The sequence below is a fragment of the Carassius gibelio genome, chromosome B2 (genome assembly GCF_023724105.1).
Source record: "Carassius gibelio isolate Cgi1373 ecotype wild population from Czech Republic chromosome B2, carGib1.2-hapl.c, whole genome shotgun sequence".
Lineage (NCBI taxonomy): Eukaryota > Metazoa > Chordata > Actinopteri > Cypriniformes > Cyprinidae > Carassius > Carassius gibelio.
The window spans coordinates 23,881,070-23,901,837 of NC_068397.1; the positions used below are offsets into that span (position 1 = coordinate 23,881,070).

The 20,768-nt window shown below is 36.7% G+C and overlaps 1 protein-coding gene across 1 annotated transcript; it reads right to left on the reverse strand.

Annotated features, from left to right (window-relative positions):
• Positions 1–716: 716 nt before the first annotated feature.
• On the reverse strand, positions 717–20,363 carry LOC127951050 (solute carrier family 25 member 36-A). Its single transcript, XM_052548663.1, has 7 exons — positions 19,678–20,363; positions 16,108–16,272; positions 14,314–14,391; positions 11,821–11,921; positions 5,514–5,580; positions 4,880–5,169; positions 717–3,643 (listed from the first exon to the last, which is right to left on the reverse strand). The coding sequence occupies exons 1-7, from the start codon at positions 19,716–19,718 to the stop codon at positions 3,450–3,452; spliced, it is 936 nt and encodes a 311-aa protein (XP_052404623.1). The 5' UTR covers positions 19,719–20,363; the 3' UTR covers positions 717–3,449.
• Between the last annotated feature and the right edge of the window lie 405 nt (positions 20,364–20,768).

The window sequence follows — 20,768 nt, forward strand, 5'->3', positions numbered from 1 at the left end:
TTTTTAATGGTGATGTGAACTGATTTGTTACAGTCCTGAAATTAAACAAGTAATGTTTTTGGAATTTTTATACACTTGGTTCTTTTTTTTATGTAAAACAACAAACAAGTAAATTAATAACGCCGATTTTGGTCATGGTCATGTGGCTGTGGGCATACTGTATCAGCATAGTCAACATTCTTATTTTTAGGCTTTGCTGCCATCGTCTGGCAGCACAGACGAATAACAACAGCACCAGAGACTATGCGAATAACATTTTTATCTACACAATACCGTTTCGATTAGGTAATAATAATAATAACAACAATAAATATAACAATAATAATTGTTAATACATTTTTAATAAATGTGTAGGACTTCTATTTTAAATCTAAATTCTATTCCATAAAGAAACCTGAAAAAAATATGATTATTATTAAAAATATTCATATTATAATGATTTCTGAGGAATCATGTGACACTGAAGACTGGAATCTGGAAACTGTAGCTATGTAGAAATATTTTCAAATATTAAAGTTATTTTAAATACTTGTAAAATATGTGTATTGGTGTATTCAAATATGTATTGATGTACTATATTCAAAGATTAAAGAAAATATATTACATCAGTGTTTGTTGGTCACAATAGTATCTTCATCTGATGTCAACAAATCCAGTTTAAATTTTTATTTTTGGTCTATTGAAACTCTAGCTTTTAAGAGACATTAGAGACAACATGGGTTTTTCCATTGTTTTTATTGACAGTTTGTACAAAAAGAGGTATGATAAAACACATAACCATCAAAGAATAGGCCACATTTACTGTAAAATCAACTAGACTTAGAAAAAAAAAAGAAGAAAAAAAGAAAAATGAATCGGGTATTGACATACAGTTTGTTAGTGTTGGTCATGTTAGACTGCGCAATACAGACACCACACATGACAATTGCTGAATATGCCATTAAACATGAAATGAAGATGAAATGATTAATCTAGAACACCGTGTTCAATATTTCTGTCAATCGGTTAGGCTCAGTTAATAGAATGTTCAAGTCTGTCCACTCAGTCCAATATTGACACCTAAATATTCCAACATCACTTTCTGAAAATGTTCATTTCTTCGTAATGCCATTAAAGTCTATGTGAGACCGTGAAGTGCATTTGTTGAATGCAAACTTAGAGCATAATGAATGCATGTTTGCAAGAGATCACTTTCTAACACAAGGGCATTACGACTTTAGATACGACACATCTATTTATGCACTAATTTTACTAATCCATCAATGAAAACTATTCTAATTACACTAAAACACCACGCCTGTTCTGCAAAAACAAATGCTTTTGTTTATCAACAATATCTAGCAAATTGCCGACTGAGATCACATTAGTTGTCTCGAGAGTCCAGCATTAATTGCATAATATCGGATGATGTTGTGTGTATTATGAGTTATGAAATCCAATGTGTGGTGATGAGCAGTATTCCAGAGCTTCATTAGCAGCATTACAGATATCGATGACTTTGAAACCAAAATGGACTTGAACTAGACAGAAAAGACATTGAAATGCATTAAGACGCAATTGCTTTAAAACACATTACTTCTGTTTATGAATGATGGATGCTGCCAAAACCATGTATTTTCTGCGGAAAAAAAAATAAAAAAAATAAAAGATACTTACAGGACAATTAGAGGCTCTGAATGGGATCTACTAACATTAGGCTTAACATGATTAAAATTAAATGATAATTTTAAGCCAACATGTTGGTAATGAACTGAAATGATGTGGGTAACTTCTAAATCACTAACATGAACAGTTTGAGATCCTTCATATCATGAGGGCGTGAAAGTACAGACAACAGTAATGTAAACAAACAAGCGAGATGAAAACACCTTGAAAAAAAAAAAAAAAAAAAAGATTTGTGACTCCTTTTCAAGCAACGAGTCTAGGGCCAGAATGAGGAGGATTTAAAGGATTAAAAAAAAATATATAAAATGCATAAAAAAAAAGGATAACATTCAACCTAATGAGTTTCGCAACATCCTTCTGCGATAAATCTATCAAACAAATGCAGACATTCAAATAATACTACTGCATAATCAGAGGACTTAAGTTATGAACACTGGATATTTGATATGCATACATACAGTATATACACATACAACAATATCCTTCACTAAAAGTTTAGTACACCGAACTGTACAAAAACTTCCAAAGGGAACGGTTCAGCAAAACACTGTCTTGCTTACATAGTAATACTATATCTTACAATACAAGATCAAAATTGTTCCAGAAAAAAAAAAAAAAAAAGAGTTTTGCGCAAGCCTAGATAGGCCACAAAGTGCATAAACGGTCAGTCAGAAGCCACTGTTAAGAGGAATCTGTAGGGTGGGCACAATTCTGCAGCTTGTATTCCCACTCAATAGTGGAAAAATGACTATTGCCTTACGACGAATAATAGCGTCATGACGTGGCATGTTGTTTGTAGGCAACATGCTCAGGGATAGCATTAGCCACTACCATTTAGCCATCAGTAAATTCATCTCTGGCTCTCTCCGACACCTGGGATTCAAGTAGAGGCTTTGCAGCAGTGAACGGTGGCGATAAACTCGAGAACGCTCCATCTCAGTTCAAATAGGCCCAGTGACACAAGCAGGACAAAATCTCCCAATTCAAAAACACCACCCCAAAGTATGTACTATACTTGATATTAGGACAACGGTATGATATAAAACACACACAAAATGAGTATGGTTAAACTGAACACGAACCTAACGAGGAAACACTTCAGTTTGAAGCACATGAGGGGCCACCGATCATGTGACCGCCAATTCAACGACAGCAAATGGACATTTGTGCGCAGACAACCATCTGCCAGTTTGGAAAGAGTGGAAGGTGACCTTTAGAGGAGAATGCTTGGAGTAACAAACTCTGGAAAGGCAGAACGTCATCCTTTATGAAATGGTGAAATAAGGAAAACATCCTTTACAGTAGTACAGTACTTTACAGTATAATATGCCACATTTGAAAAACACTTTCTTGTGCTGCTTTTCTTTTCCTTAAAATACCTTGTTATTTCAGATCTTGATGTTTTTTTTTTTTTTGAAAGAGCTTTTTTCCCCCAGCTAATTCAGGCTTTTGTTTTTCTTCAAGCATTCTCCTCTTTGATTGTCCTCTCAAAACTGACTTTTCGTAAAACATTTTGAAAGAAATGGACAGACATCTTTAGCGTATCTGTTCACCATCGCTCATACTTTTTTTGAAACACTCTCCGGTCTGACAGGCTCAAATCCCTCTTTCTCTCGGAGACTATAGTCCCCTTTGGGGGTCTGGGTTGACAATGCGTTTCTAGGATTTGTTCTACTTCCTTTGGTCTAAGCACTGGGACAAACTTCTCTCTCGGTCTCCATCTAGCTTTAGCTTTCTCACCCTGTTCGTCTCTCTCCCTCTCTTTCCTGTTCTCTCTCCGTCTGTTAACCACTGAGCAGGTAGACCACCAGCTCATAGGTGCACATCATTATAGCAGTATTAGGGATCTGTCGGACCAGATGAGTAGTGAGGCCTCGGTACAGTGCTCTGTAACCCTCCTCCCGGAACACCATATTTAGAGTTTGGAAGAACGAACGATACTTGCTGCCCTCCTCACGTAGTCTGGTACGAATAACCTCTGTCATGGAAGAGAGAAAGAGAAAGAGAGAGAAAGCAAGTTAACAAAAATTATTTATTTGTCAGAGAAACACAATTTGGAAGATGACTTACAGTACAGTGGCATCTAAAAGTCTATCACAAAGAAAAAACTAAAATTCTGCATTTTTAATTTAACACATACCCTTTCATCCTATATATATTTTTTTTTTTTGGAAAATTCAACTGAAAAATACATTGATACTATTATTTGCACAGAATTCTATACAAATGTATAAATTTACAAATCGGGACTTCGAGGAAATTAATGGATTGTGATTCCCACAGACTTCCTGTCACATGCTCATTGTGTTTTGAGTTCTTTCTTCATTGCTTTCATCCCTGTGACCTAGTTTCCATGATTTGCCTTGATTAGTTCATTTCTGTTCACCTGTGTCTTGTTTAGCTAGTCATTAGTCCTGCTTTTGCTTTTGTATAAATTCTCCCCATTTCTGTTCAGTCCTTTGTCTGTGATTATTGTTGTTAAATTATTTTTTATATTCTTTTTTTTGCTGTGTTCAAATCTACCCCTTGTTTGTCTGTGGATTTATGGTTCAAGACTGATTGATGGAAGTCTCCTTGATCATGAGCTCATTTCAGCAAAGATACACTTGACACTTACACTCTATTTGTGGCGGACATAAATACAAATTAATTTTCTGCCAGCAGGAGGCGCTTTTAGAGCAGGAGAGGTAGCGGTAAAGCCTGTACACAAAGCAGCGCTTCTCTCACACACTCTGCTTGATCAGGAATTACATGCAAGATGAAAGAAGGACATCAAAAAGTCGTTTTCCTTTGAAAATACAGTTAAATAAAAACACCAGCACCGGGCTTCGTTTTTGAAACCTGCAGTGCAAATGTTTATTAGACGAAGTCAAAGCCTTTTGGAAAATCTGTATGTGGTGGTCAGTTTTGATATAGTGGTGGGCCGCCACAAATAAATGTATGGAAAATACTGGATTGAAGACTGTTTGATTATGTGACTTTGTCAGAGGTTTAATAGACACATACAAATCGCTGTTATTATGAAATAAGATCCTGTGGGTGTTTTAATCGAGATAGCAATCTTTTTACGATTCATCGTGCAGCTTTACTACAAAATAACCAACTTCCAAATAAGCTGACTAAATAAACAAGCCAAATACAAACCAAAAATGACAAAAAAAAATTATTATTAAAAAGACAAGAAGAAAAAAAAAATTAAATGAGTAGTACTCACCGTGAGGATAAGCAATTGAGGTGGCGCAAGTCTTGGATGTGGCAGCAGCCAGCATCATTCCGACAAAGTCCGAAGCATCTTTTACAGATTCATCTTCATCATCCATGTTAGCGTTGGCCTTGGACTCAATGAGTTTGCGTTTAATGCTTTCATAGATGACAAAGTGGATGACAGTCTCTGAAATGCCAGCATAAGAAGCAGACATGCCCCTGTAGAATCCCCGTAACCCATCTGACTGATAGACCCGCCGCACACACTCAAATGCACTCATACGCCGTTCTCCACGGTTCCTGGGGAAAGACAAACACGTATGGTAAATGCCAGAAATCTGGTTATAATATTCCCACCTTCAATGTCCCCTAAAATATATAATGCTTTAAATGATCATGTAACACTGAACACTGGAGTAATGGCTTTTAAAATTCTGCACTGCCATCACAAGATATAAGACATTTAATTAGAAAACATTCATTTTAAATTATATTTATATTTCACAATGTTTTTATTTTGTATTTTTTATACTGTATTTTTGACAAGCCTTTATGAGCCTTATAAACTTTTTTTTTTAATTATCATGACAAAAATCTTACCAATTCTAAACTTTTGAATGATAGTGTACAGCGTATATTATTACCTGGCATCGAGCTGCAAACGAGTCTTTATAAGCCAGATCGGGTTGGTTGCTGTAATGGCAGTGAACCCTGTGAAAAAGAGGTGTTTCAGATTAGGCTTGGAAGTGATATTGTCAGAATAACTCAAAGCACAGGATATTCAGCAGGTCTAATGACTCTAAAACAGACAAACTTTCCCTAAAGAAACTCCACACTTCAGAGAAGTGCCGTGGACATCTGTAAAATATGCTTATGGCCTGTAATCTGAATCTTTTTCGGTATATCATACCAATCTCAAACACCAACAGTGTGATATTGACTACATGTTCTCTTCAGGAATGCCCAGCATCATTAACAGCGATTACTATCGAATGTCAGAAATACCATTACAGATCCACTAGGCACTTGGCACTATTTTCAGGCAAGAGCCATAAACACATCTTAGAGTGGCCACAGCAGTAAATAAGGCCTTTTAACTAAAGCATTAAGCATCTTCTCATCTATAACAGGCTCTGAAACCAATGTAGATTTACTTAAATATTTAATCCTATCATCACTCAATTAAACAGTATTTTATGGATTGAGTAGAAGCTACATTTTAATAATAAAATATCTTTAGAAAAGAGTTAAAAGAACCACTATTCAGTTACAAAACAGCAGTCAAATCATTATGTTATTTACGTTAGACAAATGATTGTTTTTCACAGCATGGGCAATGAATTATACCACCGCTGTGATTGTTGAAATGCATGCCATGCGAGTACTATACTGGCAAGACGGTGTGACATTACAAATTATTAGTAAACTACATTAGCACAACAATGGATGAATTTATTCTATGTTTGCTGCTAAGGTATGTGTATGCAAATTAAGATTACAAGCGCGTTTTAAGAGATTTAAAGTAATAGCTCAACTAAAAATGAACACAATTTAAATCACCCACAGGCCATTAAGATACAGAAGAATAAGATTTTTATGGGAATGGATTTGGAGAAATTTAGCGTTACATCACTCGTTCACAAATGGATTCTCTGTGGTGAATGTGTGCCATCAGAATGAGAGTTCAAACAGCTGATAAAAAGATTAGGGATGGGCGTTTTCCGCAAATATCACAGTCGAATATTTGAGCTCACAAGTTTAATGAGACAGACGTTATTTTTCAGCAACATTTATTGTTTCCGTCATTTTGAACAAGCTTACACACAATAAGCTTGAACATTACACATCGTGTTTTGTAACTGAAAACCTTTAACAATGTGTGCAAACAAACAAAAGTATAGATTAAAAGCAAAAAAAAAAAAAAAAAGTTAACAAAAAAAAAAAAAACATTAAGTAGCCTGCAGCAATTAGGCTATTGTAGAACGCAGCCTACACTTAACTTTGAAACTTTTAAACAGTTTTTACTTTTTTCTATTGTTTTACATGTTCTTGTTGAGAAACACAGGCATGTAAACATGATCGGGGGAAAGTTGGCTCCTTAGTCTGTTAACAATAAGGCTGGCCGCGGAGAAAACGCATTCTGACGGCACAGGCGTTGTCGGGACTCACAAATAACGGTGTGCTAAGCGAATAAGTTTTGTGAAGCGCTTCGCGTTTTCGGTTCACCAATGGGATCCTTTTCTGGTGGAATACATGGCTCCAGCAAGAACTGTTCTCACTCGTCTCAGCTGGACTCTCTGTAATCATCACTGAAGAACTGGCTCAGCCTTTTCCCACGAGTGGGCATTACATCCTCTTCATCGTTGGTGATGGCGGCCGCATCCTCACTACTCACATCAAAGAAAATGTTCTAATAATGTTCAAAAAAGTTTAGTTTTTTCTTACTTCTCTCATGTTTTCATCGAGAAACCTGAGATGTTTGTGCCGAGGGTCTAGAGCAGACGCGAGAAGAGGAGTTTTCACTGCATTCTCCAAGTTAGCGGTGTTTATTCGTTGCTTGAGAGATGCCGCAACAATGTTCTTGAATTCAGTCACTTTCTGTGATTCTCCACGGCATATTTGAAGTACTGTAGAATAATGCAGTTCTTATGGGCCGTTCACATATTGCGTCTTTTGCACGCTCAAGTTCGTTATTTTCAATGTAGGCGCGTTGTATGTGCGCTCATAATGGAAGCGAGGCGGTCGCGATGCGCACGCGGTGCGACGCACTCGTTTTTTCCAGACGCGTCCGCACCGCATCAAGTTAAAAACATCTCAACTTTTCAGAATGCCGCAAGCACACCACAGGTCATGTGACAAGAACTAACCATTCAGCTTCATCCTTTCCCGTAACAACGTTGAAAGCTCAGCCAAGATGAAGGATGCTGTATATGGATTGCCATTTTGAAATAAATTTAGTAGCAGAGCTACTGAAAGCGATTTTTTGTGCTGCAATTCCATTTATCCTTTGCGTGGATAAAAATTTGTTTTTATTGTGAACCTTTTTTTTTCTGGCGAAATTCGAATATCATTTTTATTTATCGAATAATTAGAGCAGAACGAATATTCGGTATTCTCGATTATCCGTGCACATCCCTAAAAAACATCCCAATAATCCACAAGTAATCCAACATGACTTCTGTCCATCAATTAACATCTTGTAAACAGAGACATATTTGTTTACTTTTGATAATGGTGCTTGATTTGTGCATATTTCTCTCCTGATTCAGACTAGATGACTTTTTCACTGGAGAAAGCAATATCATGGATGGAGCACAACAAATAATGGTTTGAAGTAAAAATGTGTTTCTTACAAACATGCAGCTTTTCACTTCACAAGATGTTAAATAATGGACTGAGTTGTGTGGTTTACTTGTGGATTATTGCAATGTTTTTAATCAGCTGTTTGTACTAATTCTGACGGCACCCATTCACTGCAGAGGATTTATTAGTGAACAAGATTGAATGCTATATTTTTACAAATTTGTTCCAATGAAAACCTCCATCTTGGATGGCCTGAGGGTGAGTGAAATACAAATTTTTTTTTACAACTTTTTCATATTTGGGTGACCTACATCTATTATGTGTGCTAGCACTGTATTAAAAAGCATTAAAAGCAACAGCTAAATATTCTGCCTGATGTCGTTGGGAACAATTAGTTTATCTATTCAACTGCAGCAAAATGAAGCACAAAGCCTGTACTCTGTGTTGTGGGTGCACAAAATATCCCCAAACAAAAAACAAAAATAAAAGAGAGCATAAGACAATGGCAATTGGAGATGAAAATATTAATGTGCATTTCTAACAGTACACAGTGTACATAGTCAGTGTTTTCTTAGGCTAAACAAACCAAAAGAAGTCTACTGAGCTAGAGTAAAAGCTCTAGAGAGGGTGAGAGACTTAAGGCAACTGACTGGTGAAGGGAGGGGGGGATGACAGATCGGTACAAGAGAGTAAGAGAGAGAGAGAGAGAGAGAGAGTGTGTCTCTGACGAGTACTCACAGGGGAGGGGCAAAGCTCCTCTCCTCACAGCTGCAGGACGAAGCCTGCAGATATGGGGGGCAGAGCAGGCTGGCTCACAGACCCTCACGCAGGGTGAAAGCTACAGTAAAGGCCTAAAATAGACACAGGCTTTTCTGTACCACAGTCACAAGCAGGAGTCCACATGCCCCTCAGAGTCAAGTCAAACCCATGAGGGAGTGGAACACGACAATAAACCCTGCCCACCTCCCATTAAATCCCTCCCACCTCCCCAACCAAGCCCCGCCCACCAATTACATCAAACAATGACCTTTCCATCCCAAACATTTAAGAGAGTGCTTTCATTTTCCCTTCTTTTTGAATGGATAGACTGAGAAAGATGGTAGGAGAGTTAGAGAGAGACAGAGCAAGACAGAGCGAGATGAAAGTGAATTTTTGAGTTTTAAAGGACATCATTAGACCAGTGTTTTCATTTTAAATATAAAGCTGATCTTTCTCAAGTAACACTATTTCTCTTGATCATATCTGAGCTTCAGATCAATGCTGGGTCATATAAACAGCTACAAAATCAAACTAGGATCAAAGTTTATATCAACAATAACTTAAGGAGGGTCAGAGGCAGTGCATGTAAGAGTCCAATGCTAACCTTGTCATTTCTGTTGGCAAAATCACTGCTGACCACAATTTTGAAGTGGGTTACATTCTGGTAAGATTGCTATTTGAAAATAGTAATTGAACAAAATTAAATGTTAAATATGTTGGTGCATATTGCAGAGGATTTTTTTTTTCAACATAAAATGAATAATGTCTGAAATAACTAGCATTTAATCACAAATAGGATGGATGGATATATATATATATATATAAATATCTATCTATCTATCTATCTATCTATATTAGGATAACACCTTTTTAAAATTCAAAAATACAGTGAAAACAGCAGTATTGTAAAATATTACAATACAATATTAAATAATACTAAATTATTTTATTTTTTAACTTTGTATTTTAACATTAATATATATAGAATTTTGTAAATGCTAATTTAAGGTGAATTCTCAGCAACCATTAAACAGACTTCAGTGCCACATCCTTCAGAACAGTATTCAATATAATATGCAGATTTTGTGATTAAGAAATCTATCTTATTATTACAAATATTGAAAACATAAAATGCTGTGATCAACTGGAAATCTGTGAAAATGTAATTTTTGATCAGCTTAATGCATACCTTGTTGAATAAAATAATTTTAGAATGTTACGTTTATTTCTAATATCATTTGGTTTAACACTTTTCAAAAATGTAATGTTCAGGTTTTAAACTAAATTGATATTCAATACAGAGTTTGGACTTCTATGTGTTACTGCACCATTTGATTCTTCAGCGGCCTGAAGTGGTAAATAGAGGCCTTGCTTTGACTTTAATGATTTATATGATTCAGTCATAACCTAACCACAATGATGAACAATGTGTGGGCCATACATGAAAAAGCATTAGGTTGCATGGAACTGAGCTAGTGGCAACTGTAAACGGATGCTGCTACAAAGAGCCATTAAGAAAATGAAAAAAAAAAAAAAAAATTCACCTGTGCTTTGGAGAGAGTGGAACATGTAATGAATATTTCATAAGCCTGTTCCGTATTCGGATGCCAATTTTCCATTGAAAGCCTTCAGGGACCTATATTTAACCACTTTGTAACGCAAGGGCTATGTGTGCTGCAAGATGGAGTTTATCGGGCCGTGTGGTCCTCCTTATCTTACCTTCAGCACAGACAGAACATACTAGGAATGTTTATGTTGCGACAAATGCGCTTCTTGTCTCACAAAATAGCACAACCTACATATACTGCAATTGAATGACAAGGTTAGCATTCAGGATTGATATTAAATGAAAAAAAAAAAAGAAGTGCATGAAGTTTTTCACTGAATTTACCTTTACAGAGGGTTACAGGCTGGCAAGGGGGCCATGTGTCAAAACTGTGTAATCACAAGGAGGTTAAAAAAAAGAACTGCAAGCCAGCTACAGTGGCTACATTAATTTAAAGAAAAATCATCAATATTAATAATCATTATCATTAGGAGAATCATGATCATACCGGTGAGTAGAGACGTGACTACCTGAGCCGTCCCGATCCCGCCCGTGTCAGTCGCGAGGACCGCTGCCCACCGCGCATGGCACTCTACATGTTAGCGTAGCGCCCTGCTAGCGACCGCTACTACACACAGCACAGACAGCGTGTGAAGCCAGACTGTTTAGTAGCACACTGGCATGTAATGACTTATGTCCTCCAGCCCTCAAACGGTAGAAGGAAACAAAAAAGGAAAAAAAGAAACTGGGAAAGGAAAGCACAACCCAAACTTTGAGGACCTTTTTTGCAATACAGATAACAAGCTTTCAAGCAGATATAACATGCTTGAAAGTGAGTCTGTTTGTTTTAGAAATGCTCTAAAATTGATCGATTTATTTTATTAAATTTTAAATGTCTATTTTTCACTTTTCTTTCCGTGTAGTCTACTTTTTATAACTGAACTTTTGAACTGTTTGACAGACAAATATTCACTGTTAATAGGATTAGCTTCAAATACCGAATGTCTGAGAAAATGTTTATCCTGAAAGTCTTCAAATTGTGCTTTCGGTCTAAATGCTGTCATACCTTGAAAAAGGTAACCCAGAACACCATGGCTAAATTCTCCCATTTGTACTAGATGGTCACTAGGACAAAGCATTTTATCGTAAAAAAAGGCTGTCATAACTAAAAACAAAAGCGACTGACAAACATTGGTTATAAACACCCCAATGATGCAATCTCTGGTTTGTGCACACTAAGAGGTATCATTTTAGTTCAGTGTGTGAAATACAACAACAAAAAAAGCTAATGCAAACTTAAGTCAAAAATGCATTTACATGAAAGATGTAGCGGTGACTCTTACCTGCTAAACCAGCGGACAGCATGTGCACCTGTGTGGAGTCGGGATCAAAAACATTGTTCAGCTTCTCTTTGGCTGTGGAGTAGGCAGCAAAATAAATGGCTCTGTAGACAAAACAGGAATTAACAACATTAATTGGTTTTGATGTTCTGTTACATCTGACTAATGTATCGGAAGTAGAAGATAACAAAAATAAAAAAAAATAAAAAGATGTATTTATTTATAGCGAGAACATATGTTTTCACATGAATATATTTTTGGGTAGAGCTAGGCCTGAATGTACATTATTATCCCCCTCACTACACAGTTTATTAACAAAACAAGAAAAACTAACATTGTTTCTATGGTTATGTTATTTACATTAATAGCAAACAAAACAAAACCAGAAACAAAAAAACAAACAAAAAAAACAAAAAACAAAACAAACGAGACAAAACAAAACAAAAAAAACAATCATCATATCACAAATTCTGAATTAGCTACCAGATTTATTTTCCTAGACAGGGGAAAAAAAAAATTAACCAAGATTATTCCAATAAAAATTTCTGATGTAGGATTTAAGCCTTTCTCACTGAGAGTTTATTTTTTTTATTTTTTTCACTTTAATCTAGGTTACATAATTCTTGCACGTACACAACAAGGGCAAATTTTAAAGTCTCAGTGAGCAACCTGAAAACAAGCCAAGCAGCCATTTGTTTCCTGGAGAGATGCTTATAAACACATGCTTCCTCTCGCCTCTTCAAAATGACAACCAATCAGCATCCTTCCACACTTGACTGACAGCCAATCAGAACGCAGCCTAAATATCTGCCAATCCTGTGCGAGCATGATGCTGTATTACAGTGAGCGGCATAATTTGGCCATCTGAATGAAATAACGTGACCTTCACGGGAGGATGTTACATAATCGCAAATCAGATTCATCTAAAAACTGGAATTAATTATGGTTTACAATCTAAAGGGTATAGTTAACATCAGTATGTGAGCATAAGCAAATACCAAGCCTTATTCTTTACGTACGTCTGCATTTAATATTTACATAACGCAAACGGTCACGAGGCAGCCATTCCAGCTGTGATGGTAGAGGACACACAGGACGGGAATGCTGAGAAATACATGCACAGATGGAGACACACACACCTCCTGCAGCATAAAAAGGGTGCAAACACTGAAATACAGACATTTTAAGTGGCTTAGTTGCAACACCATCCCACATACCAATTTAAATGCGATTAAACTGCACAGACATAAATCTCAAGTGAATGAGGGCATGAGAGCTGCTAGTCTCTATAGCATATAGAGATGTGATCACAGTCAACAAACACTACTAGGCATAGTATCTTTACTTTTGTAAAATGCTGCATTCATAGTTCACTAGGTTTTGGGACATATTAATCGAGTGCTATAGATTAGTAGATTATAGAATCGAGCACTATAGGATCCACACTACAGCTGAGTTACAAGCTCTTAGCTGTCAAGAACTAAGTGAACAGTGTGACCGAAGGCCCATAGTCAGTTTAGTCTATAATAAGAGAGCGAAATGATCCAGTGTTGATGAAACACTTAGAGCAATGAGACATGACCAACGGGCCCCTTATGTAACAGTCTGAGGGGGAAAAACTATTTTTTTCTTTTCCATCTTGACTGCAGTGAGGAACTACAGAAAATCCCAACAGGAAACAGCGAGGACCACAAATCCAGAAACAAACGTTTATTGTTTCAAGGCTGAAACAAAAACAGCTGATAAGTCAAACACGTAAGTTTGTGACAGAAAATTAAAGTTCTAGCTAATAATTTCCAACGGATATGCTTGCAAACTCTCATTTCTATAATCTACTGCTATAATCTTTTTTTTTTTTTTTTTTTTACAGACACACACAGCAATAAAAAGCATGTAGCTAATAGAGATATATAGTTAGGTTCCAGAAGTAAAAATTATTTAATAACTTGAATAAATTAAACCTTAAAGACAGACTTACAAATGAGCTATGAGGTTGTTAACTAATGGCATTTGCTTTTGTTGAAACCATCAGTCCACATTATTTCAACTTGGCTTTTAAATAATCATATTTAACAGTGGAGTTCCAGTTAAAATACTATATTACTACATGTTTACAAATCAGAGAATCAAAACAAGCAAAAAGCTGAACAGAAACCCTTTAGCAACTGACATAATAGTCAAATTACTTAACACTTTCAAATTACTTAATTGTATATGCATATTTTGCAATAAACATAAAATATATCGTCTGTGTTTGTTTGTTTTTTGTCATTTGAAATGCTTCATGGGATTGGGCTCTTTCCATCATTAAATCTGTTAAGTACACAGTCTGGTCTTTTTAAAAACGTTTTTGGTTCAAATCCAACTTTGTAATGTTGGTTTGTGGATATTTTAAAATCCCTATTGGAAAAATAACTGAGGAAAATACTTTTGGCCACTGAAGTGGATGGGCACTGCTGCACTATATAGCATATGCGTTTTGTATCTGGGTCATACCTGGATGGAGCCACTCCCACCAAGTTGGGCCCCAGCCCCCTAAAGAGTGAGCGAGGACCTTCTTTCTCCAGTATTAACCTGGGAAAGAGAGAGAAAGTTAAAACAGAATATGTAAAAGGAGAAGAATCCACTGCAGTGCCTATGTGAAAGCACAGTGGATGCTAGCACCCTTGCATTATGACAATAGGTGCAAGATTTCACAATGCAATATGTTGCTACCATGACATTCATCATTTGCTTCACCATCTTCAGTAAGTTATCCAGACCAACTGAGGGGTTTAAGACACAGCAGGCAATTGAGAGAAACAATGCCTAGCTGTACCTTAATCAATGCTGTCTGCTGAGTGTAACTGCCCACACACAACCTTCTAAGTTGCGAGTAAATCACTCATATATGTGACTAAATATTTACCTGGGCGACTAAATTATGTCTAATATTAGCCAATGGCTAATAAGTTTTCAGATTTTACTCACCAGTGTGTGAGCTGGAGGCTAAGTTAAAGTTTAGCAGATATATTTTCACTCATCAAACACTCTCTGACCGAGCGCTTCAGAGTTTCACTCTCAGTCAAGTGATCTGGGATATTTTTCAGTTCATATGAATGGATGTGCAACGCGCCTGTATTTGATGTACCATTAACTCTAGTGTAAAGGCACACGACTCGCCGTAGCTTTGTCTCACACACACACAGAAAGAGAGAGACTGTTTTATTTATTTATATATATATTATTATATATTTTATATATATATATATATATATATATATATATAGAGCAGTCTGGCGAGTAAACTAAAAAAATTACTAGTCAATGGCAATTCAACTGGCAAGGTGTCCGTAGAGGGTTGACATGACTGTGTAAATTAAACAAACAAAAGTCATTTTTAAAAATAGACCTCTGAAAATGTAATTAAGACAAAGCAACAAAAAGGTTTCAAATCTGGAGGAAGGAGTTGTGCTGACAAGTATTATCCAAACTAGGTGAAAGTTGATGTTTTTCCTTCATAAATGGACATGCTCAGATGATTTTAGAAATTCCTCTTTCATAAGTTTGTTAAAAAATAAAAAGACCCTGCATCTGTAACTGATTTTCTCCTGACCTACTTTTCAAACTTCTTCCCTCGGATTCTGGAGTAATACAATAGGCATGAATAACACTGCTTGCCGGAGGCCAGAAAAGTGATTCCAATTCTGGAGACAGCAAGGCTACACCCAGAAACCATAGCATTGCAACATTCTGTCAGACTAGCAAAATACTACCAACTGTGGCATGTGGAGCACTCTCGCAGTTAGACTAGTCTCAAAGCGCCAAAAATTAGAAACAAACCAAATTCAGAACATAAAATGTTTGACACCTTCATCTATTCAATTCATGACCACAGGTTAATGTGAATGTCTGTCAAAAAGCCCTTCCCTTCATGGCGGGTCAGCAACCATTTTAGCAGAACATAAGATGATGCAGGTATTCTGGCCTTCAAAGTTACTTCATTATTCTGACACTCTTGTCTCTGTGGTCACTACACGTGGTTGTAATTTACAGTCAGCAAGAGAGACTGAGCAGAGATCAGTTTTGATTGCAAGTTCAATGACTACTGAAAACTGAACACTGTTGATCATAAAGATCATTTAAACGAGATGTTTTAGTGCTTATGGTACCAAGTATAATTTTCTATAGAAAATGTTGCAATGTTTTTACCAGTTTTCTGGTGTTGTTTTTGAAACATGACAACACTGGTTTATATGCCCTGGAGCGTGATGAAGCAGATTTTGCGAGGTTGGGTCTTGAAGTACTCACTTGAGACAGTGCAGAGGCCCAGGTGGGGACATGCGGGCCACACTGGCCCCATTCACAGTGCTGAGCTGGACCTCAGAGATGTAAAGAGTCACCGAAGAAGACTGCAGCCTCGTCTTCACCACCTCCAAAGGACATGTCAGTATTGCACCTACAGTGCCACCACAGCTAGAAACAGAAAGCAAATATTATTATCCTAATAATAAGTACCAGTTCATTTAAAATAAAACCACGGTACATTTTTCTAGATTTGTTGAACAGCAATTATTTGGAATACAAATCTAACATTGTATTTTTTTTCATGTTTGATCAATTTTATGTGTCCTTGCTGCATAAAGCATTGGTTTTAAAGCACAAAAAAAGACATTCTGGAGAGATGATGCAAATTAGTAATTTAATTGATTCAATAAATATCATAACCATTATACATAACTACATTTACACACCACTATGTTATTGACTTGTGAATGTATATGGGTCAAGTTTATCATGGATTTGCTTGTATGCATGTACACAGCAGTGGGGCGGGGAGCAGAAAAAAAGTGGGCCCAGCATGCAACAGGTCAAAGGTTATGTCTGGACAAAACCCACAATCACAAGAGGACAAAGACCTAAAACAACTTACCTGAAATAGTGAATAAACCACTAACTATTCCTCTAATCTTGATGGGTTTTCACTAATCAACTTTACAAATAAGATACCTACAATTATGCCACAAAATGTCAAAGTTCTGACATCTGTCAATCAAATTAATAAAGCTCCATAAGCAGATTCCCTGCTTTTATAATGTGCGCATAAAGTTGACAAAGACAGAACTGAATGCTGATTTCAGTAAACCTGCTGACCTCAGAATTGAATTCCTGTGTTCTAAACGTTTCTTGTTTTAGGGCCTATTTTTTGTGCCGCCTTTTAAAAGAACGACCCACATGCAGGGAGCAGCTGTGAACTTTGTCCCAGATATGAAGCCCTCTGGTTTGTTGCTGCTAAGGTTTACAGAATCACTCTCTCTTACTCTCTCTCTCTCTCTCTCTCTCTCTCTCTCTCTCTCTCCCTTTCTATGGTTGGCCAAGGTATGATCATGCAGACTTCACGAGCAAAACCCATTTACCACTCCTACTAAAATGGTCTGTGAGGCCTTTTAGAGAAATTCCACTAGATTTGTACTATTCACAGATACGTACGGAATGCTACTCTTTAAATAAAATAGTACATGCAGAGATTTGTTTTTTTTTAAAAAGGGGGAAGTAGTCCAGGAAAAAAAGAAAGAAGCTGCATTTAATTTCTTCTGAAATTCAAGATCAAATGGGTAAACGCAAATGTTTCACTAAAGTGAAGTCCCCTGGTCAATGATTAGTAGTTTTGAAGCCGCCACCAAAAAAAAAAAAATGAGTTTGAGTTTGGACTTGAGGTTTACACAGCAGTGTTCAAAGTGCTGAAACTCCCATGAGAAAGTAACAAAAAATCTTGGCTAAAGTAACCTGTCTCTTTTAAACAGGACCTGAACCAAAGTAGTCCACTCAAAAGTCATCTGTACAAACTGGCCTAGTGGGTCCCACACAAGTAACACTTGTGGTGATGTTCATGAACACAATGTGTACATTATATATTTTTTTGTTGCATTGTGCAATATTTTTATCTGGCAACTTAAAATGCATTTGTGTAAATAAGCAGTCAGCATGAAAAGGAGGTATTGATTATCTTTGTGACGAATCAAAAAAATTACGTGCACAAATCAAATTTAATAAACACTTCAATATAAAAATAATAATAATAATAATAATTGTCTATTTTGATTTCATGTTGACTTTAGGAATCAACTGACTATCAAATTCTTACAGCCACACAACTTTCACAACTGTCACATGATGGCCAAGAACAGATACTAGATGAACACTACTAGGAGTGGGGCTGCACGATTATGACAAAAATCATAACTGTTGATTATTCCCTTGTAACTGTAACTGCGATTATTAATTACGATTATCACAATTTACTCTAAATTATATATATACAACATTGTTTGATGCAACTGCATACTGTATTTTTACATGAAAATAAGCTGAAAACACTCTAACTGAAAAATGTTTAGTGCTTTTCTTTAGTATTAAGCCTCAAATGTCAACTATCCATCAGATTGGTTTCTTCTTTAAATAAAAAAAAAAATATATATATAAAAATAGCATATTAAAACTAAAATTAAAATAATGGGGAAAACCAATAAGATAAGAAAAGGAAAGAAAAAAAAAACATATTAAGCACGCAGAATAACATAACTGGACTTTGTACAATTAATTGTCGCTTTGGACTATTACGTAATTGCGGCATCCATAATTGTAATCCAGATAAAAAATGTGATAAATTTTGTAGCCCCAACTATGAGCCTAAACTACTTTTGTCAAAAAAATAAAAAAAATAAACTAATAAAATGTTTTTATGCTAAAGAGAAAAAGTGATAATGTACAGTAAAAATGTGTTTCCCCTACATGAATAAAAAACTTGAAATAATATTTGTAATTTAACAGCAGTCAATGTTATTTGACTCATATAAATAATGAAATATAGGTTTGCACCAACAAGCAAATCTCATTTCCAATGCTGAGTGATCATCTATCACACAACAATTGATTGGTTTATCTCTCTTTTCAGTGGCAGATGATCTGTTCTCTGCTCACAGTTAGCCTTATAACTCATCACCAGCTATTCTGATACGCCAACACTGTGTGACAAAACCCTTGTAACACAATGTTTTCATATGACCCTTGACGGGATTTTGCCCACGTTTTACTGTTATTATAAGCTTCTTGTTAGATCTCCCTCCAGGGTCGGAGTCATCAAATGACCTTCAGAGATATAAGCTTGGTAAAGAGAGATATACTGCCCTCATATCTCTGTTACATTACTGATTGTGAAAATTAGTGAGCCAGAGTAACCTTTGATTCAAAGAAAGAGGAAAAAAAAACAAGTCTGGATGGACCTCTGTAGAGTGCAAAAGAGCAGTCAGGGACATGTAAGAATGAGAATGGAGTCAAAAATAGCTGTACTACTACAGAGATTGCTGTCAAACATCCAGCGTCAAGCTGACAATTGAAACCACAGGCCTACAACATAGCTTCTGATTTGCAACAGGAAATGGTATTGCTTCAGGTTCACACTTAGCTTGAAGCCTCGAGTTTTTCCTGTCTTTCATCTGAAATCTGCATGGCAAAGAGCATGAGTGAAAGCATCAAAGCAACAAACATCAAATCAGAAAACGGCCATTACGGAGACTTCCAGTGGATTCTGTGACAACACCAGAGGCGATTCTGAATCTGTTGCATGACCTTGCATTCACAAATCAAGCATCGATCATCTGTAGCATGAAGACGCGATGACAGAAGCTAACTTAGCTAATTCACGACAATTTTGAATGAGCATCTACAGGACCTTTTATAACGGTCAACCTGTTTTCTGCAGTTGTGTCTGATATTACATTTTTAATTAAACCAAGCCAAACTATAACGGATAAATGTCAAAAAGAGAGGCATCGTGTTGACAGCTCTGATAGATCAGTCTGCCTCAGGCTTGCTACTCACCCTCCAGCAAACAGATGAACCAGGGTGTCCCTCTGACTCATCCTTTACCATTCTCCGCACCCACACCCAGGCCTGCAGTGCGAGCAAGAGCCGGACAGCTCCGCCGAACCCGCTGTGATTCCGATGTACCGTTCAGTTTAAATGATGTGGATGAGGACAATAAAGCGCACAGTTATTCAGCCCGACGTCTCGCGGGCGAGATGCGTCGCGCGATGCGGCTAGCTCAGCCCGCTAACGGCTGCTGATGTGCGCAGACGCCTCTTTTATGCTTATAACCGGTCCGTTTTTATTTAATCACGATCTTTTTTATTGAACGACACAGATGGCTATTGGATATCGAGGTTGTAGTTGCAGGGGACGCGTTTCTCTGGAACTAAATCCGCGTAGAGTCGGTGGTGTCTGTGATTCAGAGGCTGCCGAAGAGCTGACGGAGATGGACAGCAGACTCTCTATTTAGAAGCCAATCAGCAACCGCAAAACAGAAGCCGCTATTGGTCAGATCCCGGTGTGACGTCCGTTTGCCCCGCCCCATCATGCTCATTTCACATGATCACTCAATTGATAAAACGTAAATATTGATTTACCTCGTTTGCAGAGGTTAAGACACACATTTGCACGTGCTTACAGTGTGAATTTAATACTGTCTAGTATAGTGCCCAAGAAACGCTAACTGGGGATAGTTTAACAGTAGGCTACAGCGTCATATTTCTAGAATGAATGAGGGCATTCATATAGAGGGCTGTTATTATTTTTGGTGTATTGTGAGACACCATTGTCAGTTTATGCATTGCGGTCTGCACGTGCACTTGGTTCACTCATATGGAAAATATAGGCTTGGTTGCTGATAAAGTTTAATAAGAATGACATGTCTTCCCACCTTCAGATAATGAAACATACATTGATTTTTTTTTTAACTTGTTGAGAAGGAGATTACACTTTTTAAATCGGTTAAAAAAAAAAAGGAAAGAAAACAAAATGCTTTTTTTGTCATTTGTGTTTTATGATTGACATGAACATGGAGAACCTGGAATTAAAAGGAAATTTGCAAAGTCTGATTAAAAATAGAAAAAAAAATTAATCCTTATTTCTTT

Coding starts and splice junctions, on each gene's coding strand:
- LOC127951050 (XM_052548663.1), bottom strand. CDS start 19,718: ATGAGTCAGAGGGACACCCTGGTTCATCTGTTTGCTGGAGG. Junction 16,273..19,677: donor GTTCATCTGTTTGCTGGAGG/GTGAGTAGCAAG, acceptor TTCTGTTTCTAG/CTGTGGTGGCACTGTAGGTG. Junction 14,392..16,107: donor GGGCCTCTGCACTGTCTCAA/GTGAGTACTTCA, acceptor TCTCTTTCCCAG/GTTAATACTGGAGAAAGAAG.